Source organism: Coptis chinensis, chromosome 9, assembly GCF_015680905.1.
Source record: "Coptis chinensis isolate HL-2020 chromosome 9, ASM1568090v1, whole genome shotgun sequence".
Classification (NCBI taxonomy): domain Eukaryota; kingdom Viridiplantae; phylum Streptophyta; class Magnoliopsida; order Ranunculales; family Ranunculaceae; genus Coptis; species Coptis chinensis.
Window position 1 is genome coordinate 1,004,619 of NC_141464.1, and position 27,825 is coordinate 1,032,443.

Genomic DNA, 27,825 nt, shown 5'->3' on the forward strand with positions numbered 1-27,825 from the left:
AACTGATTAAGTTGGTCTGTTTGCAGAGAAGCTAAAGGATATTGGAAACGGACTACTAATTTGCAAAAGAAAAGAATTGCAAGATTTCTGTTGCGAGTCCTGTTGCTAACATTTCAAGCCCATCTTAAGTATCCACTGAATGACATATTTACCATAGAAAGAATGACAATTTTCCTCACTTTGTTCCACCTAACGCTAGATTAGTAAACTATTTTCACATTACAATTATTTCTGATTGGTAAACTAACTCCATCTCCCTTGTCAAGAACAATAAATTCCAAAATGCACATTGATGTGGATCCTTGAATGAATGTCAGATCTGAGACACGACGATTCAATATTTATGATTCTCACATATGAACTGTTGACTGGAAATGTGTACTCATGCACATCAGCAGCCCACATAGTCACACACACACCGCACCACCTGCAACAGACACTAGCACACACCACCTGCACCACACAACACACTATCGCCTAGTACACAAAATACCACCTACAACACCTTGCAGCAGTAACATAACCCCCACATGCGGGTTTGCATATAACTTCCAATGAGAACAGAAAAAAAAATTCATGATCATGAAAACCAACTATATATATGAAGCAGAATCCGTCTAGAGTTCGCAGGAATAATTGGGTAGGACCAAGTTCTAAATCTGCCCCATGAAAATGGAATGTCATACACGGATATGGAAGTCTTTGCTGATTTCGGTTTAGGTAACATAAATCAAACATTCCAGGTACTTGCTCCATATGAAAAGCCGAGAAGTGTGCTTGCATTGCAGATTTCACAATGTCATATTCTTTTCGATGAATTGCTGTCCACGGGGATCCAGTATCGAGAAGACACCCACCATTGTGATCCGGTGTACGTGGAGAAGCACCTGGATCAATTTGGAGGCACACTCCTTGGACGGATATCCCCTCCAAAGTCACAAAGTAATGTGATTCACCTGGAAGTAATAGAGTGTGATGTATTTTTTGCCCGTCTTTAAAACCCACATCATTGCCCATTCGTAGAAACGTACTCATTCGGCCATCAACTGTTTCAGCCACATAGTTGGTTGTAATCCCGAGACCTCCTATGAGTGTTCCTATCACCTGGCCTGTGTGAATTCTGATAGAAAAATTCGGGTATGAATTACTAAAATGCAGTAGCGAAACTAAAAGACGCAAGTGAATCAGAAGTTCAGAATGTGCTTTCCTCGTAATTAACCTCAGTGACAAAAGATCACTTGAACTTTTAACTTAGCTTGTCTTAGGGAATGAAATCAGATAGGCTAATGACACACTGATCAAATTTCAAAGGCTACCAAAGAATTCAGAAGCTGCTTGAACAACTGACTGATTGAGCCTTTTCTTCTCTCATGTTTTCTGCTATGTGCATGTTCAATATTCTACCCAATCAAATCCTTTAATTGTGATATGATGAAGAAAACTTGATGATCATTTTGAGTCTTACCACCTCCATCAAAGCTAGTCTAGGTTGTGTTAATTTCATCTCATGCTCTATCCCATGTACGATAACATGACCCGATTATACTTGAGACTTGCAACACATCAGAAGACAAAATACAATGACATTCTAAACCTCTTTTTCCTTCACCTTTTTTCACCAATCCTTTTGGCGTGAATGGCTGAAGGCTTGTAGCAAATGCAACCAAACACAAAAAACAATAACAAAAGTGACCACATCAGTATCATCTATAACCCCCACATGCCAGTAACAACACTTGGCAGCATCAGCAGCACCTGGAACCAACGACAGAACCAACACCCATCCACTCAATGCACACCAGTCCATACTACCACACCAAACTACACACACTATCACATCACCACCACTTGATCAGGTCTTTCGATACGAGTGACCCCATACGATGTTGCCCCATACTGCTGCATTTGGGTTGTATTGGTAGAAAAAAATGATACCAACTCTTTTAGAACAAAGGACCTGCATCCAGTATCATGTACAATCAGAACACTCAAAAATACATAGCAACATTTACATTAATCTTAGCTAGACCGTAATCAATTAGTTTTAAACGCCGACACACACCAAAACAATAATACTAGCACTACTACTACTACTCTAAGCTAGGTTTCAATCTGCAGGTCAGCAATACTACTACTATTTTCTTAACTACACCAGCACCAGTAGTAATACCAAAGTAGGTGAAAGTGATCAGGTAATAAGAAAGAACAGAAGATCGATCAACTGCTAAGTTTTTAACATATGTGAAACTAATCAAACTTCAAATTTAACAAGTAATCAAACTAATAAAACAAATAAATATGACAAAGAAATTGATATTTATATTCATTTATCAATTTGTAGGAAGAATATATAGTGGAATATGACACACCAGCCAAGCTTTCTGGAGAGAGGATTTATTTTTCTCAAAACTTATACCGACTTACCAAGCACACAAACACGAACTAGTTCTTCCATAGTGAATCTAGCTTTCATTGAAGAAAGGAATAAAATCAACATTTTTTTCTCAAACACAACAATCTAGAATCAAATCTATTCGAGCCCCAAATTAACAAAATGATCATTATCACTCGAACAATCTTCTAACTAGCGAAACAATCAAACACCCATTTCAATTAACTACATAAACCAACCAAATCAAAGACACCCAAGCCTCAAAACACAATAACTATCAACTAAATCAACTCAATTCATTAAAATAAATAAAGAAAATGAAAGTCGCAAAAAATCGAACAAACCTTACCTCTTCGAATGCGAGGAAAAGGAGAGTGACGAAGAACGAAGAAAGAGATGAGGAAATCCTCAAATCTGGACTAGAAATCACAGTCAACTAAATTGAAATTAAGGGAGAGAAGCAAATGGGTTTGTCACAGACTAGGATTGATTGACGCAAGCATTTTCCTCTGGCAAAATTTAGATCGATTTTCCTTGGCAAAATTTATCCAGCTCCCACATGGATATATTTTTCCTGCTTTGAGTGGAAAAATTCGGTCACGCGACTGTTTTGCCGGCAAATCTCTTTTCTTTTTGCCGGTCGGAAATATAACAACAAGCAGCGGCAAATACCCTTTTAAGTGGGAAAATGTTGATTTGCCAGCGGGAAAATAGGTCATCAAGCAGGCCCTAAGAATCTCTTTACCAAGGGGAACTTTCCTTCGGTAAAAAACTATGCAGAATAATATATACCTCAAAGCATAGTCTCTACGGTTATTTTATAACAACAGAAAACCTTCTGTTGAGCCTAATGAAAATCTCATTACCAAGGTGGAAGGAAGTATGTTAGAACGATTGAAAGTATGTTATATATATGGTTTTGACTCCCATCCTCAGCTTACCATATATAGGGATCCCTGCTATACTATTGGTGCTTGAACAAATATGATAACAAAGAGACTATCTTCAGTACAATTTAATGAAACGAAACACTTGGATTTTCCTATAAAGCTCATCTGTTCATGTGTACTATTACATGACATATGTATGATGTTGTATGCAGATAAAAGAAAACAATAGAAGACAAGGACAGAATAACAGGTAATAACCAAGGCGCGGATTAGGCTGTCCTTAAGGAAAGATTTAAGCCCCTTCCAATGGTGCGAAAGGCAACGGTGGCGTCTTCCCTACAGGGATTCAATGGTTAACAATGAGCCTAACTTTGCACTAGAATAGACTACCCTCTAGAACGGCAATATAACGGGCCGGGGAAGAAGAGAAGAAGATTGAAGCAATAAAGACTTATCCGTTTAGGTAGGTAAGAGAAGGGTGTATACGACTTCAACAAACTTTTTATTTGGTATAGTGGCGGCATGCACGACTTACGTCTCGGTCGATATTGAGGAAGACACGAAGTTCTATCTCTGCCCTCTCTCTCGTTCGTGATTAATCCCCTCAATGAACATAGGCGTGTTTATATAGAGGCAAGAATCATAGATGGAGAAGGACACCTCTTTAATTCGGTTTCACAAAACCTAATCAAAGTAGAACTTTAGGCGGCAATTGATAATCCACTACCCACTAGTCAAATCTGAGGCGTATGGCGGGCGTGGCGATGTGTGGCTTTGGGTGAGTCCTCCCTCCTAACACAAAAGCCTTTGTACCCTAAGGGCACGCCCTTATGTTAGAGGTTCACCTCAAATACCTCACTTGCTAGTGGTGGCTCATCAATGTGGGACTAAACAACACACAAGTATTTGAAATACACATGAAGATTCCAACATATGAGTCCAGGAACAAGCAGTTGCTTCATACTTGACCAATATCAGGCACAAGGGGATCATCTGTATTTGGATCATTTAGAAGTGAGCGGATCGAAAGTAACACCTTCGATATGGTGACCTTGGGGATCCATTGCTCTTTTAGCTAGAATTCCAAGACAAATACTTCCATCACTGTTGATATTTGGATGGAAAATTTTGGTACAGAAAGTAACCTTGGGTGGCTTGAATGGATGTGTCCTCCATCACCCCACACACCGACTTGCACTAGTGTACCATCGACATTGAGCCCACTGGACGAGCACCATGTGTCGGTTTCAACCTGTAACAAAGCCTGTCGGCGACCCATTGTAATTGGAAAACAAGAGAATCTCAGATAAAACATGTTATAGATGTGAACAAACATGCATTATACTGTGCGCGCAGAATAATGCACCACCAGTTTATGATAAAGTTATAAAAGGAGGCCAAAAGGATCATATAAACAGACCTTTAGGGGTCTAAATATCAAACGAAGCAACCCTTATAAGCAAGTTGATAAGATCCAAGTCAGCAACATTAAAAGAAGTGCAAGGAAATCCAGTTCTTACCACATTCAGTAATAAATGGTAACGAATTCATAGTGTATCAAAGAAGCAAATCAATTTGCAAAAGCAAACAGGGAAAACAAATAAACATTACATCGATCATATCACTAAAGGAAGAATAACATCACTCAATTTCTTGAGGCATTTTCAATTTCAAACGATAATACTTTTTTGACTGTGCAATCTCCATAAGCCCCTTCGCTTCCTCAACCTTCGACTCTTTCAGCAACCCATCAACCACAACCTGCACTATGCACGCAGAAACATGGCAATTAGAGCCAATACTCTCTTCACAAAGCTTAAGAGCAAGACCAAAATCCCCTTTCTCACAAACACAGGGAATGAATGCCTCAAAAGTGAACCAATCCGGGACAATATCACTCTTCAACATATTATCATATACACTTTTAGCTTCATCCAGATTCCCATTATTGCAATACCATTTTATCAAAACATTATATGTAATAAGATTAGGTTTCTCTCTGTTATTTCCAAGCTGTTCAACTAATTCAACTGCCTCCGATATTTTCCCCACATTAACAAAACCCTGCAACTTAGCATTATAACTTACAGATTTTAGGTTTAATCTCCCTAGTTGATACATAACCAGCATAAAAACCCCCTCATTACGTACTAACCCATAAAAACCCCCTATTTTTTTAAAATACCCAAACTTACTAAAATATCCTCCACACATAAAACCCTAGATCTCAAATTTATCTTTTCTCTTTCTTCTCGCCGCATCCTCTATTATTGTAAACCCTAGATATCCTACAAAACCAAATTAAGATGACAAAACAACCGAAAAATAAGAGAGAAATACCTAACAAAACAAAAAAAATCAAAAGTTTCTATATCACAAACAAAAAGGAAAGCAACTACCGATAAAAAGACGAAATCGAAGGTAAAAATCATTTTTTTTTAATTTTGTTTGTAAATAAATGAAATCTAAGGTGAGAATCATATTTTAAGTTGTCTGAAATTGATATTAGTTGACACTCTGTAGTTGATATGAAGTTCACACTCTGTAGTTGATATGAAGATTTGAATTTGTATCATATTTACATAGCCTATGCAAATTTGAATGTAAATTCATATTTCTATGTGAATGTAAATTTACATATATATGCTTGCTTTCATTAGTACTGTTTTGGTTACAATAATAACTATGTAAATTTATATTTTCGTATGTTTACTTACATAGCTGAATTTGCTGTGTAAATTTGTATATTCATATATGTGAAAGTAAATTTTGAAATGTCAGTTTAACAGACTTATTTATTATTTTCCCCTTTATTGCAACAGGAGATAAAACCTACTAGCTCTACCAAGGTGTTTTGTTATACTGTTTTGCCTATGCTAGCACTTTTTCCAGAGTTCAAATGAAGAATTAGAGATGTTCATATCGCCAAGATGAAAGAAACTCTTTTTGGACAAATTTTTTATAGTTTTTGTTGAAAGACATTGGAGAGACTGAGTTGAATGGGGAGGAAGGACATTGGAGAGACTGAGTTGAATGGGGAGGAAGAGGCAAAGAAAGAATATCATGAAATGATGTGTTGTGTTTTATTGGTGGTCTGGTGGATCACTTTGGGATACTAATTTTGTTTGAATTAAGGACGTAAATCTTTGATCTTTTATGTAATGTCAGTTTGTCTTTGAATTCTGAATGTAACTTTTGGATACTAATTTTGTTTGAATTCTGGATGTAATGGAAAAAATGAGCCTGATGCGTTTGTCAAATTTCCATAGCCATGTCAGAAAAAAGTTTATCAGAATTCATATTTACATATGTAAGTTCAGATTTGCATAGACTGTCGTCGCCTGTTAGATGACAAAAAAAACGTTTGTGAAAATCCATGTGTATATGTAAATTCATATTTTCATATATGCATTCATATTTACATAACTTGTGTCACCTGTCAGATGTCAGAAAAAATGTATATGAAATTTCATATTTGCATATGTAAATTCATATTTGCATATGAAAATATGAATTGTCGTTGCATAGCCTGTATCACCTTTCAGAACTCAGATGTTAGAAAAAACGTCTATGAAAATGCAGTGATATTGCTATGTAGTTTTAAGTTTGCATAATACAAGGTCATCACATACAAAAAAAAAATGCGAGGGTTTGAGCATTTGGTTTGGGTGAAAGTTGTATGATTACAATGGTGATTAATGAGTCGTATTTGTTATTCATCTTTGTGGAAATAAATGTAGTCCAATGTCAGAAAGAAAATGTTATTGTAAATCGTACTTTTTTCATTTTTTCAATAGCCGTTATCCATCTTGAACAAAAAGAACTCCTACATCACATCTTATGTGGGTTAAAATTTTCATAGGTTAATCTTTTGTGTAATTAAGATTTTCATAGCATACGTCCGATATTAGGATTGTTTTATTTTGCATAGGTTAAACAACTATGAAAATTCATAGGTTATCTAAGTTTTTACCGACATGTTTAGTTTCAAAAACTAATATGTAAAAATATATTTCCATACGTTTTTTCATTAGGCTTGTTTTGTTTCACAAATAATTCTACTATGTAAACTGAAAATGTCATATGTAAATTCAACTTTTCATATATCAAACTACTCTGTAAAATTAAAGTTTCATATGTAAATTCAAATTGTCATATGTCACAATACTATGTAAATTTAAATTTCCACATGAAAATTAGAAGTTGAGCTTGTTCAGATTTTAAAGTTGGTACGGTGCAAATGGCTAGTTCATTCCTGGAATTGAAAACATGTGTTTTAGAAATGAAAAGTATCCACCAATGAACAAATTGAATATGGCAGTAGTAGGCTCATGGCCTCTTCCAATCACGATGTCCTTCATCCATCAACCCTTGTCTTGCCCAAAACAATTAATGAAAAGAGTATAATAGTTGGTACATCTTTATGATTCTTTCACTAATATAACCAAAAATCATAATGTTACACACATGTGGTATCAAAGAAACGTCGAGTAGAGAAATGTATAGACAAATGATTGTGGTTCATGCAATTGTATTCCCCATGGGTATTTCCACAAATACACTACCAGCAATAAGTAGATTCAACTTCAATTTTCCCCCAGTCCCCCACTCAATTTTGTATCTATAAACCCATTTTTTGTCATAATGAAATCGGTGTTCTTTTTTAGTGTAAGGATGAAGAATCTTTGTTGTTTGTCTGCTTTATTGGAAATGTGTTCTTCAATGTAAGGATCTCCAATTAAGTTAAGGGTTTGATTTAATGAAAAAGGTAGAATGGGAAATAGAAAATTTTGGGGGATAAGAATTAGACCGCAAATTGCTCATAATCTGGAAAACAAGGAAGTTAATTAGCAAGGTTTAAATAATAGGAAGTTTATATGGATATGTTCGTGAGGGAGGAGTTTACATATAACCGGATTGGATTGAGGGGGCTAAGGCCCATTTCTTGTTATAACTTATTATATCCGGGACAATCCCACTCTCTTCCATCCTAGCCCAAATCCTGAAACTTACCATCCCTATAAAACCCATTCAGCAGTGTATTAAAAGTAATCAAACTTGGCTCCACCCCATTTTTCTCCATCTCATCCAACATCGAACGAGCATTCTCCCACTTCCCCATTTCAATAAAAGCTTGAATAAAACAAGAATTGGTAGAAACTCTGATAGGTGAAGCAAATCAAACCTATTTTTAAATATAGAATATAACTAAACAAAGCTAGAGTGGCTAGGAATGCTGCGGATATTCTCTGGAAAATTGAAAACGTCGAAGTGAGCTGTGGCTTATAAATAGGAAGATGAGGAGATAACGGGTGAAGGATATTCTTTCTATTTTTAATTAGATCATTACCACGTCTGATTATATTATAAGAAGACAACTTGTGAGTCTCATCAAACTTGTTACACACAACACTAGCATTTAAAAGTGCATTATACGTCCTAACAATACGTTCAGACAATTCATTAAATAGTTTTAAAGCATGATCAAACATACCCGCTTTCCCATATAAAGAAATAAGTCTCATAGCAAAACCTTGTTTAGTAATATCATCAAACTTCTTCTGATGTTCCAACCATAGTACAAAATATCCTGATATATCGCGATATTTGGGGATATCTATCCATATTTCAGAAAAAAATAAATAAATATCACAATATGTTTAGAGATATATACGACTGCAAATATCAGTAATATTTCGATAATATTTACGATATTTATGATATTTTGGGATATTTTGTGATTTTTGGAGATATTTAGCGATATTTTGTATATATAACAATTTTATTTAATATTTACCATTATATTTTAAATAAATATAAATAATGTATCATGATATATCAAGAAATATCCACAATATCCATGATATTTGTCGATATTTTGGATATATCCACGATATTTGCATGTGAAACAATGTCAAATATCCCCAAAGAGGAGGATATATCCACGATACATATCCAGAAATTGAATATCGATAAATACCCATATCTTGATATTTTGTACTATGGTTCCAACACTTGTTGTTTCGCTAATGCAAGACGATCAATAGTTTTTTCATATACTAAATGTCGAGAACGAATTTCGGAACACTTTTTGAAGTTTTCGACAAGGGTGGTAAGGTTTTTTTGTTTGGAAAGTTTGTTAACTAGACTTTTTATTTCTTCGGGTTTTTCTTCTTGTTTGGGTGTTTGGGTTTTTGTGAGAATTTGAGGTGTTGCTGTTGCTGTTATTCGGGTGTTTTTCGCAAAGACACTGCTGAGACGAGAAATGGAAGTAAACATTGTTGTTTTGAGGTTTGGTCTAAAACCAGTGTCAAGTTTGAAGACGGGTTTTTGAGTATAGATTTAAAAGATGGCCTTTTCAGACTTCTTCCATACTTGTCAAGATTCTGGTGTATGTTTCACGAAATGTCGATATTTTAAATCACAAATCTCTTGTGACTTATCTATTATAACTATACTAAAGCGCTCCATGTCATGAATTTTGATATTTTGCATACTTTTTTCTCGCGCCAAGGTGTCTCTCCCTCATGATATCATATACAATTTCTTCTTCACTAACTTCACTTTTGGATATTCATCTCGTCAGGTATTTTGATTTTCGACTGGACAATCTATTGTTCTTTCTTTTCCCTACTAACCAAATTTGTGTTAATTTAATCTAATCAAATGTGATCTCCTTGTGAAGATGTTGTAGAAACTAAGTAGTCGTCGATTTTTAATGTGGCAGAGTCTGAACATATAATTTCAAAATATAGATGTTAGCCTTTTCTATTTCTTCCTTCGCAATCCATATCAATCTTACTGAATTTTGAGGGATGAACTTTGTAAGTAGATGATGAGTTGGGTCTTATGATTATTGTTCGTTTCCTTCATATTTAGTACAAACAACAATCTTCAATTTCTATTTATTTTATATTCTTTCCTATGTTGAATTTGTATGCTAGACTGACTTTCAATATTTATTTATTTATTTAACATTAATATAGTGTTTCAAAACAAAAACGATGATTGTGCTCCACCAGAGTACACGATTAACATGAATTTAGTGTTTAAAATGTGAATAGTCTTAAAAAAGCATAATTTGTTGTAATTTTGCAACTCATCCTCTTTATAAATTTCAATCTCTTTGCGTATGTAACTATATTTTTATTCTGATTAAACACAAGCACTCAGTGAACCTTTTTTTAAATTTCATAGATTGATGTAGTTTTATTACAAATGCAAATTCATGTTATGTATTTTCTTTTTTCAACCACTATTTCTTCTTCAACTTATGGCCCCATGAATTCAACTGTGGAAATATTTCACACAATCTTCAAGTGTTTCTCTTCAAAGGCTCACCTTTACATTCAAAGAAATTTCAATGGTAATCTCAGCACTACTGTTTATGTAGTTTGCTTTTTGACCATGATTAAACCAATAATTTCCCTTTCATATATAAGACAAACAAGTGTTCTTTTGGTGCCTCTCTTTAGAATTGGCCGGATAGAAGATTTCTCTCATATCCCTTTGTTCTTTGTGACCTCACCAGAATCAATCTTTTCCACACTAATCCATATTTATTACAAAATATCTTTGGGGTGTATTAGTGTATAGCTGAGCTGGTAAAGGCTTAGCCTAATAGTTGCAGGTTCAAGTCTTGCCATACTCAAATAACTAAGGATAAATGTTTTTATGAAAACCTCATATTCATTTTTATTCTATTTATTTTACTTTACTTTCATGAGAAATGCCTTTTCTTCTTTGTTCACGCTCTGTTTGATCTATGACAATCTAATATACTGACCACTTACCTAAGAATATTTCCTCATTTGCAGGCATGAATTGTTGGTCAGGCGTAGGCGGAGAGTGCCTACTGCTTAGGCAATAGAAATTACTATTCATTTGGACCCTGGTTCTAGTCTTTATTAGCGTAAAATCCATTGACTTTTTGAATTACGGCTAAAGCCCACCCCTTTTTTTTAGTTGTGAATTAAAAGTTTTTGCACGCTAAAATTATGGAATAAAGTCATTGACCCAATTAGATCACCTCCTTTAGTTTCTTCTAATACCAAATTTACCCTTTTCTTCTATGTTTAGTTCTTATTGTAGCTTGTCTTCGAAAAATCGCTCTTTTATTGAGTTTGAGATCGTGATATGTGACTTCATTAATTGAAAAAGTTTGGGTAACATAAATTTGTTATCCATGTTTGGGTAATGGAGAAAGGAATCACTAGTGGCTTAGCAAGAAAAAAGGTTAGATTTTTATGATGTTGGGCTTTTGATTTAATGTGTAAATGAGAATTGGTGTTCTTCATTTTTGAGTTTTAAGCTTGGTTTTGTTAAGGTATAGTGTACGTTTGGCTTTGTTAAGCTTCAAATATTTAAAGAAATGAAAATTTTCTTATTTGTTATTGATGTGAATAAGATCTAGATAGAAATGTCAAAGATGCAAGAGTTCTTATTGCAACTCAAGATCAATTAGAGATGGTTACAATACTTAATCTTATTGATGCAGCACTTGCACTTTCGCCTAGATATGAACTAGCATTGGAACTCAATTCTAGAACACTTCTTTTGATTTAAGGAAGTGGCTAATATGCTTCAGGAATACGTTCTTAGCTTTAAAATGGTGTATGATGAAGAATTGACTACTTCTTTAGACAATAATAGTTAACAAGAGATTTAGAGAGAAAGAGTGAAGCTTCTTTCTGAAAATTCTTCGTCAATTGATTCATCTGATAGAGAGTCTTCATTCAAATGCTTTTTTGTTTCTGATATGAAGAAGAAGTTATGGTTCGGCTTTGTAAACAATATGATAAAGAAGGTCAATTGGGGTAAATTATTCATCTCAATTTCTTTATCAATTGTGATTTATGTGGATTGATTTGGAGGATTATTGGAATAAATGGTATCTCACTATCCCTATGCAATGCAGGTATTTCTATTGGAATAAATGGTATCTCACCGACAAGAACGGGTTGGATATGATGACCAAAGTTTTACCAAAAGGTAAGTTTGATGTTTGTTGTGCTACCGCCGGAATGGTAACATACTCCTCCTGTTGATTCGGAAATGTTTGGAGTACCCCCCTCATGGCTCAGGAGGGGGAGATTGTTGGGTGTGAGTCCCTCACCATGTGACATAAACAAGTATTGTCCGTGTGAAGAAGTTTAATCTATCTAAACAAGTATTGTTCCTTACAGTTACAAGTTTAATCTATCTAAGACCCACAAGTCGGGTTGAAATATGGCAAAGCCAATAAGATACAATTGATTGCCTTCGTGGTCCTAAAACAAAGTTGCCTTCAATTCGTGGGCTTACAACTATGAAAGCGGTAAACACATACGGAAAGGTTAGCATGGATGGTGCTCACCTTTGTATGAGAAGTGCAACCTTTGTGAAGGTTAGCATGGATGGTGCACCTTATCTACGTAAAGTGGACTTTCGATTAATGATAGAAGATTTTATAGGTATTCCTGACACGTGTCCGACATGCAAGGATTTGGAGTGGATATACCCACTCGAACAAGGACAAATTATATTCACTATTATTAATTTTTTTTAATATTTTTTTTATCATCGTGTAAGCCTATTTTTATGAGTAGAGTAAGTTTGGAGTCACTATAAGGTAGAGTTCATATAACTATCCCCTATATATATATACCCTGACACCCCAAATTGACACCCATACCAAAAAGTGCACTTTTACAATGACTTAGTAGCTGATCTTTTGTGGAAATGACCCTCTTACCATGTTGATTATGTCTGCAAAATATTGATTCATTTTGATATCTCTAGTCTTGTAAAATTTATTTACAAAACTGAAAAATTATAAACCGTTAAAAAAATTGCAAGCTTCGACACAACTTTTGACAAGATTAAACATATTGAAATGAGCTGAATTTTTTTGGAGATCATATCTACCAAAAATCAGTCATTAAATCATTGTGTTTGGCAGGGGTGTCTATTTGGTGTGTCATTTAGGGGTGTTAATGTAGCCTGACCATATATATATATAGGGTAGGTTTCATTTATAATACTTTTTATACAACGTTTTATACAATACCCCCCACTGGACCCTTCAAGATATTTTAAGGGCTAATTTTTTGTGGATAAGATGTTCTCACTCTGGATATGACCTCCACAAAAAATTGGGTCCTTTGAACATTTCTAAGTTTGCCAAAAAAGGGCTACAAAATCAATATTTCTGGATCGTTGATAAAATTCATAGGTTGAGAGCAATTTTTCTCATGGTTAGGAGTTTTCAAATGAGCTAAATTTTTGTGAAGATAATATCTATGGCGTGAAGATCATATCTACAAGGAATCAAGGCTCAATTCATATTTTCAAGGGATATTTCAAGGGATATTTTCAATTCATATATATATATATATATATATATATATATATATATATATATATATATATATATATATATATATATCAGTTAGGCTAGAGTGACACTCTTATCTCACACTTCTCCTGAACCGTCAAATCTTATCTTGAGATCTGATGATCTAATTCATTTAAAAATCGTGAAATTTCAAAATTTCAAAAACTAAAAAATGAAAAACATGAAATTTTAACTAAAACCCAATTCCAACACTCCAAAGAAAGCTCTCTTGACACCATTAACGACCACCTGAGCTCTCTTGACAGCACTCAACCAACGACCAAACCCCATCGAAACCACTCGGTTTTAATCCCCAACAAAAACCCAACATTATGGTATAGCCAAAACTCGATTTCCCCATTCCTCACAAATCGCGATTTGACTCCATTACTGCCTTTCACTCTCTCTCTCTTGAGTTGCAATTAAGGTATGCTTTCTTAAGTATTTAATTTGTTTAACTCGTTTGATAATTCGTTTATATTGCAATGTCATGCTTATTGAGATGATTAATAAGAATACACTCTGCTGCTGTACAAACAAAGCACGCACACACTTTTCTAACACACGACCAGAGCGCATCCGTGTTTTTCTAACACACATCCAGAGCGCGCTCGCGCTCAGGGATTTTGTTTGGGGTTTAACATACACCATCGAAAATATGTCTAAAAAATGACATTAATTGGGATTTTCTTCTGTTTAAGTTATTTACACTGTGTATGTACATTGGGATTTTTGTCTGTTTAAGTTATTTATATTTTGAATTTTTTCGATTTATAGAAATGGAGATAGAGACATCAATCAATATAAAAAAAGACGTAGTTAGGTCTTCGTCTACTAAATCCCCTGTTCAAGGAACGCAAACATTAGTTGCTCCTTATATAGGAATGACTTTTACAAGTGTTGACGAAGCAAATTAAAGACTTACTACAAAGAGTATGGTCAACAAGAGGGATTTGAGACTCATGTTCGGACGACTTCCAAGCAACAAAATCATGTGGATTTGGTTAGTGGTTGTTTACTGGTTTGTTCATGTGAAGGGGTTTCTAACAAGAGAGATGAAGTCCGATCAAGAAATACATCAACTATCCGGTGTGGTTGCCAAGCTAGAATTCGTATTAAGAAAAGAATACATGAAGAGATATATGAGGTCAGCGTTGCTCAGAATGACCATAGTCACGGTCTGGTGACCCCATCGAAGAGAATTTGTATGAAAACTAACAAACATATGCCTGAAGCAACGGAGTGCTTGAACGAGATGTTTAGTGATAACAGTTTACCTGTTGGGAAAGTGGCATCTGTTTTCCATGGAGAGGAAGTTGGGTTTACACAGAAAGATTGTTGGAACCATCATTATGGTTTGACTAGAAAGATGCCTAAAGAAGGTGATGCAACTGCCGTGTTGAAATATTTTATGCAAAAGAGTGCCAAGGATCTCCGGTTCTACTACGTAATTAATTTAGATGAAAATGGGACTGTGGTGAACTTTTTTTGGGTTCATGGGAGGTCTCGATGCCAGTATGACTATTTCGGGGATGTTGTGTCTTTTGATACCATATATCATACCAATGCATATTCCATGCCTTTTGCCCCTTTTACTGGAGTCAACCATCATTATCAGTAGATTCAGTTTGGTTGAACATTGTTGCTTGATGAGACAGAAGATACATTCATATGGCTATTTAAGGCCTGGCTTGCAGCCATGGGTGGTCGTGCGCCAACTGCAATCATCACTGACCAGGATAGAGCGATGACTGCAGCCATTGCCAAAGTGTTCCCTAGTACTCGTCATCGTTACTGTCTTTGGCATATTATGCAGAAATTCCAAGAGAAGATGTAATTTACCAAATTTGAGACATTGGTAACTGAGTTGAAGAACACTATTTCTTTTTCGTATAGGATTGTTGATTTTGAGAGAAGATGGTGTACAATCAATGAGAAGTATGAGTTGTCTGAAAATCCTTGGTTGACAGAGATATATTCAATGCGGGAGAAATGGGTTCCTTGTTATCTCAGTGACACCTTTTTTGCTGGTATGCACATAACTGGTCGAAGTGAATCGATGAATGCTCATTATGACCAGTTTGTCAATTCGATGACTACGCTTATGCAGTTTGTACATGGTAATGAGAAGTCTTTGGCTTTGCTTGCTAGGAAAGAAGAGATTCTGATTACCGCACCGAGCATAGTTCACGGATTGTGCCTAACGATGCTTTCCTCCTTATGCATGCCGCGAAGGTCTATGCGATCTCAATATTCTATAAATTTAAGGAGCAACTAGAAAAGGCAAAGATGGAGTACAAAATTAATGGGGAACATATTGATAGGTATGGAATCGGAAGCTACATGGTGAAATGGAGAGACCCGCTGAAGAAGTCTGTTTGGAGAGTGAGTTTCGATAGAGGAACCTTAGAGGGAGACTGTGAATGCAAGTACTTTCAGTTTATGGGGTTGCTTTGTTGTCATATGTTAAAGGTTTTTATGCGTTATGAGATTGAAGAGATTCCAAGCCATTTTAGATTGACGCAGTGGATGCAAAAGGCTAACACTTATAGAGCGGAGTTTGATATTGGATTTGTGGTAGGGAATGTCTCAAATGAACCTTTGAGAGTGGCTCATTCTATCAAGGTTGCTTCTCAAGTGGCTTACGATGCGTCACATACTTTTAAGGATTATTCATATTTTATTGAAAAGATTGGTGAAATGGCTATTGTAATTTCAAAGTTTAATGAAACTTCCTACGAAGGAGACGTAGATGATGAACAACCTCCAGTTGCAGAGCCTTTGATACCTTCAGTTAATACATCACAGGTTTTTTTTATTTGAATGTTTAATTTGATATAAATTTAGTGTTTAATTCGGTCTTTAATTTGATATAAATATTTATTTTAATTCGGTTTTTATTTCAGCTATTGATTTTGAATCCCAACATTTCTCAAACAAAAGGGAGGGGGAAGAAGAAAGCGGATAGATGGAAATCCCCCAGAGAGATAGCCCTAAACAATTCAGGAAGAAAGTGTCACAGATGTGGACAGATTGCTAACCATGACTCGAGAAATTGTCTGGAGAAAAATAATACGTAATCTGTGAAATGTAAGTATAGCTTCTACGAAGTATCTTTGATATATGGACTGATTCTATAGCTTCTAAGTTTAACTGTATATCTGACTTTTCATCCTTTTGATTATCACACATGATATATGCTTGTTTACTACTACTTAGAGGTTTGAACTCTCTAAATTAATGCAAAAGCACTCAAAGTTCATTACTCACGATCTTCGTTTCGTAGAGTTGGAATAAGGATTCAAACTAACCTAAAGTTTAGAACAACTACAAATTGGATGTTACAATAAAGGGAACTAAGGAGTAAGGTTATAATATTAATGCTAGGTTTTCCTTCCTACACAACATTAAGAAAGACATTAAAGTTTGAAAACATGCACTTAATACCAAAATAGAGATTTGAAAGAAAAGGTGGAGAGTTAATCCTCCTCATGTGAAACTATCATTAGTTGTTGATTTGAAAAAGGTTATTTGATCCTTCCTAGACTCATAGACAAACCCTTAATGGAAGAAAAGATTTGATCCCTAGCATGTATGGCTCACTTAAGAGCTCACACATGCTAGCAAGTGGAACTAAGCAATGACTTATCTCTAAGCTCATTGCTTTGATTCCTAACTAGACACTACACCAACTATCATTTTGGGATAGGGTGTAGAGCTAGTTGTTCTTTCTAACAACCTACCAAACCAACAAAAATTGATTTACCCTAACATGAGTTGGATTAATTCCCCAAAAGGGAAGTTAGCTCATGATCCTTGGGACAAGGATTTATAAACTAAAAAAAACAAAAGAGAGAGAGAGAGGAGAAAGCTAAACAATCAAACTCACTTCTATTTATTTTCTAGAAGAAAACAAGTGTTTCCTCCATTAAAACTATTACAAGCTTTTCTTATAAAAACTAAAAACAAACTTATGATTTTCTTCACTAAGGAACTAAAATAATGCCATGTGAGGAAAATAAGTCAAGGGAGTAAATGGAGTGTCCCCCACCCTTGTCTAATTTCTTCTCCATTTGAGAGAAATCTCATTTCCTCCCACGTGAATCATCAAACCACATTAATTCATTTTTATCCACCACATTAAAACAAAGTGACACCTTGCCTTTTTTTTTTTACTATTAACACCTAATCTAATTTATTACATGCAAGGTGTCAACTTTGCACCAATAATTTGTTATTTTTGTCTTGACATGCTCCATGATTGATGACTCATCCAATCTTGTGGCCCCGCATAGTGGGTATATGTGCAGTCCAGTGGCGGTCCGGTATTTTGGGCAGTTTTACAACTTCCCGCCTATGCATAGAGTTAATCGCCCTGATTCTCTGAGCAGCTCTCTTGTCGCATTCGGAGTCCTGGTTCGAGAGGTAGGAGCTTTGGAAGTTTGATGCTTCTGTGTGGATTTGGGAGAATTTATATTTACGCCGTTCCTCGTGCTTTATTGCAGGTTTAACCAATATTTCCATGTTTATTGCAAATACCTGGAAAAGTATGAAAACATATTTATTTCATGATTATTAAACACATAATTAACCAAATTTATATGTCTCAATGGGGTTTTATAATACACTTTTGGGTGCTTATCACACTACCCCCAAACAGCACTTTGCTTGTCCTCAAGCAAAGAAGAGACATTAAAATAGATAAGTGGCCAAAAATGTGTAGTCCTAAACTAATTCTTGTTTCGCAGAGTGTGGTTGCAATGACCATATGCAACAAGGCCTTAAACCACTAGGAATTCCCTAGTGGACGAGTTATAGCCTCGTGAGAGTTTTCCAGAAAAGATACTCACAAACTTCATTTATACTACAACGACTCAAAATGTGTAAACTTCGTTTCCTAAATTAATCTCAGATATCCATACATCTCCTTAGCAGGGAACGAGGATTGATTTCTTTGAAACTCAAGTTAATATGTATTCAATAACTAAAACATCTACATATGATTATTCATGCAGTGAACTTTTCATTGAAATATACTAGCAGGGTTGTTTCTGGATCCCTTGGAGAGCGTACCTAAATGGGTTCTCACAGGTATGTGTTGAAACACAATTCCACTCAAAATTTTACCACTCAGGTTTTGTTAACTCCAGTGTGCAGTAGGCACACGTTTTCTCACATCTCAATGACAGTCAGAGGAGCCGATGTCGATCAATCACGTCTACTACTTATTATCGCACCACCCTACTCCTAATTGAGCTAGAGGTCTTTATTAGGTATTGTGGGGCTTAGGTGGATAGTGTACAAGAAAATGGAATGGATAATCAAAATTTACGAGTATGAGAGAATAGGGTCTTCATATATTTACACTAGAGGAATCCTTGTTTTCTTTCCTTCTTCTAACTGAGTTTTATAACCTTGTTCTTAAGCCTCTAATGGATTTTTATTATTATATCTTTTTTTTTAGATGTCTTAAAAACATGATTCTATTTTTTTTTCCTGAAGCAAGTGACTAACTTTTATTTGGGACAAGTCTTTCTCTTTATTCTTTCCACATTTCATCCTATTTCTCATACTCATCACTTAGGTAGGTTCTTTCATTTGGTTTAATAAATGGGTAAGGAATTTTTGGTGAAAGTGAAAAGTTTGATGAACGGTTCAGTGGAGTGACTAGCGGTAAAATTTGTAATAGGTAAGAATTTTTAGCTATGTCGATCCAAAGAAGGCCTAAATTCTCGCCTAGGGTTAGGGTGGTGATCAAGTAAGTAGACGCGTGATTTCTCTAATCGGAAAAACTACTCCTCTGTGTCATTACACATGATAAACGTAAAATGAATAGTCTACCTACGAAATGAACGATGAATTCACAACGTAAGTAAACTAAACTATTAACTTGTTGCTTATTTATCAAAGTTTTCTTCTACTCTCAATCCTATGAGATAAAGTGGAGTAGGAAGTTCGTTCCACTCTTAGTCCTTCCGTATGCTTGTATTCTAGTCTCAATACTCTACTTAAAGTCAATGAGAGCTTTACGAAGGGGCAACTAAACTATGGTGCAACTACCCACAAGATGCAACTAGTCATTATCAGACAACTATGGGAATGCTACGGTGATTCTATGATAAGGAGTTAGAGGGGGATTGATTCCACCTTAACTCAACTTAATCCACTACTAACGACGTAAGTCGTAAGTAATCGAATTGAATCGCTCACGAGAACAAGCGGTTCTTCCTAATCCCTAATTACACATGGCATTTCTACCAATTAATAACTAGCATGTGAACAATTAAACCCATTCTCATGGTGAACTAATTATTTCGGGCGTGGAATAGAAATTACGACGACTACGATAAAACGGAATCAAGCTTTCATCAAGGCTTCTCAACCCCTCTAATGGAGGTTTAGCCTTGAATCATTCATAATCATTTCCATTTAAATTAAAACTACACATAATAATAAGCATTAAAATTTACTAATTTAAACAATAATGAAATCTAATTTAATGACTAAAATGAAATAAGAACAAGAATTGAAATTAGATCTAGAAATGGAAATGACAAAATCGAAATTGATAAAAAATACTACTTTATTGATCTAATCAAATGAAGAACAAGATCCAAAGGTTTAATCTAATAAAGGATTTGAAACTAATTAAATAAAACAATTAAATCTAGATCTAGAAGCTATTTTAATGGCTACTTTCTATTCTAAGCTATCTACCTAACCTAACTGCCATTGACTTCCATTAACACTGAGTGAAGCTTTTGTTTTTATACATCCAGATCCAAAAATCGTGCATGGGCTTGGAGCCATGTTTTGGGCCAGAGAATCAGGCCCAAAACCCAATTCTTTCAGTCCAAAAAGGCCTCTTCAGCTGCAGTTGGCTTCCACAGACTTTTCGTCCACTTCTGCTCCTCTGATTTGGTCAAGGCTTGGACCATTGCAAAGCTCTTTCCGAGCCGGTCGATTTGACATAAGGTAGGCCCAATTCCGAGGTCCGAGTCCAAAGATACGGCTTTCGGAAGTTCTGCTGACTTTTGCTCCTTTATCTCGCTAAAGTGGTACATTTCTGCACATAATGGACTTTGAAGCACGAAATACATAAAACGCAGCGAATCGGTGTTAACTCTTATTTTATTCGCATAATTGGTCTAACAAGATGATTATTAAGGGGTTAAAACTACAGTTTTGGGCTCTTATCAAACCACCCCCAAACAAAGCATTTTGCTTGTCCTCAAGCAAAGATGAGAAATTAGAATAAGTGACCAAAAATGGAGTTCTACCTAATCTCGTTTATTTGAGTCGCGATTGCATTGACCATATGCAACAAGGCCTTAAACCACTAGGAATTCCCTAGTGGACGAGTTATAGCCTCGTGAGAGTTTTTCGATGAAGGTACTCACAAACTTCATCTATACTACAACGACTAAGAAAATAAAACTATTGTTTCCTTATTCATGCTCCAAATTATCTATCGTCTCACTAGCTATGAACAAGAATAACCAAGTCAAAACCTAAGCTAATATATGCATAATAATCTATCATCTACAATAAACATATACACAATGATAGTAGTACTATAAAATGTTTAGCGAGGTTTGTTTTCGAGAACTTCGGAATAAGCGTCCTTAAGTAGGTTCTCACAATAATAGTCAAGAAACAACACTCGATTTTTCCACTCAAGTTTTCGCTACTCCGAGGTACAAGTGGGCACACTTTACCTTACAATCGCAATGACACACAGGAAGCCGGAGTCGATCAAACACATCTGCCACTTACTATCACACTAACCTATTCCTAATTGAGCTAGAGGTCTTTATTATGTGTTACGGGGATTAGGAGATGGTTTAAGAAGGAAGGAAATGAATATTCTAAAGGACAAGTCTAAGATAATAGAGTCTTCATATTATGTAACTAGAGAAAACCTTGTTATTTACTTTTGCTTCTACACTTTGTTTCCATCCTTAGCCATATTTTTTTTTCTTTTTCTTTGGCTTTTGACTCCCTTTTATTCTATTTTTGGAGTTTTTATTTTATTTCTATTTTTTTTTTCTTGGATGGAAACTTATTTTCTTTATTTTTTTCAAGCACTAACTAATTTTTGTTTTACGGGTTTTCTCTTCTTCTTTCTTCATTCATTCTATTCTCAGACTTATTCTAAATTAGGTAGGTTGATTTTTATTATATATATATATATATATATATATATATATATATATATATATATATATTTTTTTTTTTTTTTTTTTTTTTTATTTTGTTTTTGTTTTGTAACAGGGGTAAAGGAATTGTGGTTTATGGAAGGGCTAATGAAAGGCTCGATTGGGGCTGACTAGCGGAAAATAATTCATAGGTTTGAATTTACGGCTATATCGATCCAAAAAGAGGGCCTAAATTCTCGCTTAGGATATGGTTTAGTGATCAAGCAAGTGGACGTGTGATTTCTCTATCCGGATTTTACTTCTCCCTTGTGTCATTTCTCAATTGTTTCACTCATATAAGGCTTTAGGCTATATTCTCCACAGGATTTGTAGAATAAGTACTCTAGCCTAGATTTGAAGAAACTTTCTTGCCAAACAATCATAGATACTCATGTAATATATTTATAGATAGATGCAAAGATTATTACCTACATATTAACCTAAGTTTCTAACAATTATTCTGATGCAAAAGCTATGTAAGACTTCTAGATTGTTAAGAGCATAGAGAAAGAAACAATACCAATATTCCTAAGTGTATAACATAACTTATTTATTTATATTTATAAATTTTTGAAATTTTTACTAGAAAACAAATGCATATTATACATATTTATATCCTAGCAGATGTCTTAATTACATGTGTTTCTATGCCCCCAAACAAAAGCATGCTTTGTCCTCAAAGCATTTAAATAAAGAGGGTAGTAAAAATACCACCATTGAAGCCGTGGAAATCGGTGAACATCTGCAAAAGAAGGTTAGAACGCACTAATATAGGAAATAAAACTGACTCAACTCTATAACGAAGTTCTACCCATTATGGGGTTAAAAGAATGAAATTGCTTGGGACATAAGCCGACACTAACGTAAACTAAAACTTACCTCCACTCGGCCGTTATTCGTCATCTTCGTCATCCTCCACTTCTATAAAGAAGTGAGGCTCCTTCGCCAGCGATCTGCCATGCTATGATAATTTGCCGGGCTTCACGCCATTTATCATCTATGGTTGCTAACCTATTAAGTGCCACTTGGTCCGATGGGGTGTAGGGTGCAACCCTGGTGAGGTTGTATCCGCCACCCTTGCCAAGTCATTGCACGGAAAGATCGAATAATACTATTGGTGGGTCGCGACCGTGTCTACCCTAATCCAATCCGTGAAACGCGTGTACAAAAAACAGGAAAGAAACATAGCATAATACGTGAAACTAGAACGGGCATAAGAAGGTACTTATGCCTCATGGTATGGGCTCGTACTAAACTAGACATCAAAGTTTCGGGAAGGTCATAGAACCGGGCGTCCATTGGCTAAAGCAAGGAAAACGCTGCAAGTGGCGCCATTCGTAAGAAAGAAAACGCCATTCCCTTAAAATGTTTAGCATAATCCAAAACACAACAGTTCCTATGTTCATGGACAAGGCTACCAAGGCAACGTTATAGTCCCATTGGTCCTTAATCACGGAAAATGCCTGCCCCATAAGCCTCGTGCAAAAGACTCATAAGTGTAGACATGCATATTATCGACCCAATAGCACCATGGGTCTTGTATCTCGGCCGTGGGCATAGCAAGTCCAAGAACAAATGCTAGCAAGAACCTGGTAATTTCCATTGGTTCATCGTCAATGTTGATGGAGAACACTTGTTCTCCGTCCGGTCTCTCAAAGAAAATGCAGTTATTATAAAAATAAGATGCAAGTGCTGGAGAATAAAGTTCAGCCGGTCTTACCATAAGAGGTTCCCAGCCAACGTATGTGATCACCTCGCGAAACCAAGCACCGTAAGTAGTGCTTTGGAACAAATCTTCGAAAGACTGTTCCGGTATCAATGTTGGAGATGTCATCTCAAAATTACGCTTTGGAATAGCTGCGAAAGATCCGGATACTACGCGAAAAAACTGGAAAATTTCTGGTCCACGGAAGTCAGGGCGCGAGCGCGCTCAACTAGGGCGCGAGTCGCGCTCTTTGTAATTTGGAATTCCGATTAAGTAGTATGGTCGCTTTGACTTGAAGGCGCGCGCTCTTAGTATTTTGGAATTCCAGTGTTTTAGCGAAGTCGGCGCTTCTATGAAGCGCGCTGGCGAAAGTAAAATTTTCTGTCAAGTGAAGTGTAGAATGCGCCGCTTACTCGGGAAGCGTGGCGCATTTCGAGTTTGCAGATTTGCAAAAATGAAGTCAAAACGGGAATCGCTGGGTGTGAAGGGTGAGTGATGGAGTTTAGGTGTAGTGTGAGTTGTGAGAATAGTTTGTATCAAGTTTATATAGGTTTAAAGTTGCTAAAAAGGATCGGAAAGTTGCCAAAACTAATTACGGCGGTTCAGGAAATCCTAAAATTTCCAAACTCGAAAGCGGAAACAACTCATAACCGGATTCTAATTCAAACCCGGTATCTTTTAGGTTGATTTTATGATAGAATGTACCTATTTAATCTAGATTTCATCCTACAATGATACTTGATCATATTTCTGCCTAAACAACCATATTTTCACCTTGACTCCATAATTAATTCTAATCTGAGGGTTATACAAAAATCATGCTTGAATTGATAAAACCACCCCCAAACAAGTTGGGAAGGTGGGGTCAATATGAAACAACCATGCATAATGAAAATAGGCCCTTATATTAAAATTTCATTCGGAGTTCCACTACAAAATTCAAATTACGGAAATAAAAGTTACATTACAATAAAACAACAAAAATAAATAAAACAACAACCACTATCAATCCTCAGACTCTCTAAACAGCTCATTTGGTGGCGGAGGGCACACTCTCTAGTGGTGGCTCCGGGCTCCAGAAGGTCAAAGCAGCAGATCGTCCTTCGTCGACGACGCCATGCCTAGAGTTGTGTCCTCGGAAGCGAGTCCGTATGAGGTGGGAAGCGTGCAAGCATATCCACTCTAAACCGCACTGGGCTTCCATCTCAGCCCTCGCCGCTCCCATCTCTCATCCTCTCGTGGGTGCGGATCTCGGTTGTGATGAATAGTCGCCGTCGAGTCCGGAGGTCTGCGGCAGATAGTGTTTAGTGAACGATGCCCCTATGAAGCATAGCCATGCGCGTTGCGTCGAACCAACACCTCGGAAGGCATCTGCATCAAAGCAGGTCACGCCCTCCTCATCCCCGGAGGCATCCTCATCCTCCTCCTCTTCATTCTCAGCTCCTTCATCCCTCTTCTTCTTCTTCTCTATCCTCAGCCCTCCTCCAAACTTGTTGGACACACTCCTATAGATACGCGCGTGTTACGGTGCGGGGTAATGTAAATCCTCTCGCACACCGGAGTCTGCTTTCATCTTTAGCATGATCTTGGTGATTAACATAGGAAGAGGTGCCAAAGACCTTCCGACCCCTAATCATGCTTCAAGAAAAACTCGGGATACGTAAATCGCATTACGCTCTGGAGTACCCATAGTATCGCGATGGGAGGCAGGTCGGACCGATGTCGCCGACCTTGTCCTTCCCTAGGACATTCCGACCAATCCATCGGGTCAGAGTAGCCCGGTGGTTGTCCCGAGGGATGCTGGCGAACACAATGGGAGTTTGTATTGTAGCTCCCATTAATGACGATAACGCCCATCAATGGCTCCACCCGTCAAACCGGGGTTCTGTAGAGTGACATCGGATGGATTCTAGGCGGAATGCCTAGAATCTCACCAACGATCGATGAGTCAACTCCCTCCTCTTCTTCCTTACCATCACAAAAATCCTACTCCCCTCCAACTCCCTGGTGTTGTAGAACCGTCGGACCAAGTCTTCGTGGTAGAAGGCTTCGGTCGAGTACCAGAGACTATTCCAGTCTCTACTAGCCATTCGCCACCGTAAAAGCGGGCGAAATGGTCGGCGAGGAAAACTTGCTCTCGGTGATAATTCGGTTGTTGTTGAGCCATTTAGTGTTTGAAATGGAGTGAGGGTTAAAATATGATGTGGTGGTGGTGGTTTGACTTGACCGACTGAAAGAACAGTGGTGGTGGTGGAGTGGTGGCGGTGCAGCACCAAATTTTTGAATTTTTGGTGGTTTTTAGTTATTTAAATCGGTGGGGGTTGTGGTGGTTTGGTTTTAGAGAAGATTTGGGGTTAGGATTTGATTTTTGGCGTGGGTTTATGGTATTTTCTTTTTAATTTTTATTTTTCTAGGTTTGGAGCTTGTTAATGGCGGTGGAAGATGAAGAAACGATGAACTGTTGCTGAAGAAGGTAAGGGCGCGAGCGCGCTGGTCGTGGGCGCGGGTTGGGCCCAAGCCCAAAATCGAAATTTTTGATTTTTTCGATTTTTTTCGCGAATTTCAAATCAAAATTGCCGCTTCGTTACCGGTCCGATTTTTGCGAATGAGATATGGAAATGATCAGGAGGGAATTTCCTATCCAATGATCCATAAAACACTCTATTCCGACTTCGGATGACATACGAGATAGTGGAAAACGCCTCGAAGTGCGTGCATGACGTAAGTTATGCTTAACGAATGAACTCTAAATTAATAGATTATGTCAATCCGAAGCGTAATACAATAAAACGGCCTAAACAACTCTAATGGGACATAAAACATTTATTACGAAACATTTAACACCCACCCCCAAACAAATTTTTACAACGGCTTAGAAAATTTGTTTTAGTAATGGCCTTTTAAAGTCGATTCGAGACTTCCTAGATTACTATGTTTATTTTTATTTTATTTTTAGAAGGAAAAACGATAAGCAATAAAGACATAATTCACACCATAGAGAAACATGACTCAAAAATCCGAGAAAAACATGCAAGAGTGGAAAACGTGAACTATGTGAACCGTGGACTTAGGATCCGGTACTTACAGCCACACACTCCATAGGGAGGGCCCGGTTACCTTAATGGTGCACTCACCAATATATTAAAGTGAAAGGAAATGCACCAAACACCGAAATTGAGTCGTTTATAGTCAGATACTCGAGACTTTATCTAAAACATATGTATGAACATGCAGTTGTTCATATATCAACAACCGAAATAGTTGTGGATCATTCCATAAATAAATATCACATAAAACATATCCAAACACAATGAAACACCAATTTTCCCTATGACTCAACCTAGTGAAATGAAAGTTTAAGTCGGATTACCCTATTGTGTAACCTATCATGCACCTTATTTTTCATTTTTGAATGAGTGGGTGTTCTAGTAAATAAGTGTGGAAAAGTGAATGGTTGTGGAGAATATGGTAGATATGGATAAGTTCTAGAAAGACAGCTTGTACACAATGAGGATGTGGTTTTAGCACCGAACTTCGAGTCATTGTGTGTGTAGGACCTGTCTCAATTCTGAAAATGAAGGTGTCAAATAGTTTGTCCTTCTAAGTATCTGTTTGCTAGGAGGATTTAAAAAATTATGAAGCACAGGAGAAACAAAAGGATTGAGTGCAAACTCAAGATTTCTTTGAAAGGGTGGAAGGAGGGGAATCGAGGTGGATGTTGTGCAAGGTAGATCTTGATAGGGTGAATCGTCACCTACTCGAAGAAACTCATCGACTTCCTCATCTAGATTGGTCATATCCACATTACTATGGTAGTCCTCTACATCTTTGAGAAAATCCTCTATCCCTTCCTCATCAATAATACGTGTATCGACTAGTGTAGGAATGAAAATGTTGGAGTCTGACTTTCCAAAGGAAAGAATTTTGGGCATATGACTATCAGGGAACGTGTTGTTGAAATAATCTCGAGCAAAGCTCTCGATCATGCTAACCTCTCCATCCATAGACGAATCGGGTAACTGTGTCCTTATTTTAAAAACATTGACTTCAACAAGCAAGATGGCCAAAAAAGACATGGACATTGAACCATCACGGCAATTAATGAGCGCATTGGCGGTTGCCAAGAACGGACGCCCCTAAAATAATCGGGGACAGAGTGGTTAGCGACTTACGTATCGAGGACTACAAAATCAGCCGGATAGTAGAAATCCTCGAACTTTTACCGGCACATTTTCGACTACACCCTTAGGATACTTAATAGACCG

At 36.6% G+C, this 27,825-nt stretch overlaps 1 protein-coding gene and 1 long non-coding RNA gene across 2 annotated transcripts in view; both read right to left on the bottom strand.

Moving 5' to 3' along the window:
- Nucleotides 1–258: 258 nt before the first annotated feature.
- Nucleotides 259–3,476, bottom strand: LOC147474335 (uncharacterized). The gene is made up of 2 exons (XR_015207923.1): nt 2,742–3,476; nt 259–1,957 (listed from the first exon to the last, which is right to left on the bottom strand). It is a non-coding gene; the product is annotated as an uncharacterized LOC147474335 (long non-coding RNA).
- Nucleotides 3,477–4,719: 1,243 nt separating this feature from the next.
- LOC147474336 (uncharacterized) overlaps nt 4,720–27,825 on the bottom strand; it is a 76,193-nt gene continuing 53,087 nt past the window's right edge. Inside the window, exons 3-5 of the mRNA XM_086583534.1 lie at nt 8,633–8,899; nt 8,278–8,457; nt 4,720–5,429 (exon numbers count right to left, since the gene is read on the bottom strand). Of these exons, the coding sequence (XP_086439660.1) occupies nt 4,924–5,429; nt 8,278–8,457; nt 8,633–8,899 (953 nt within the window). The 3' untranslated portion in view covers nt 4,720–4,923. The remainder of the gene's footprint in view (nt 5,430–8,277; nt 8,458–8,632; nt 8,900–27,825) is intronic.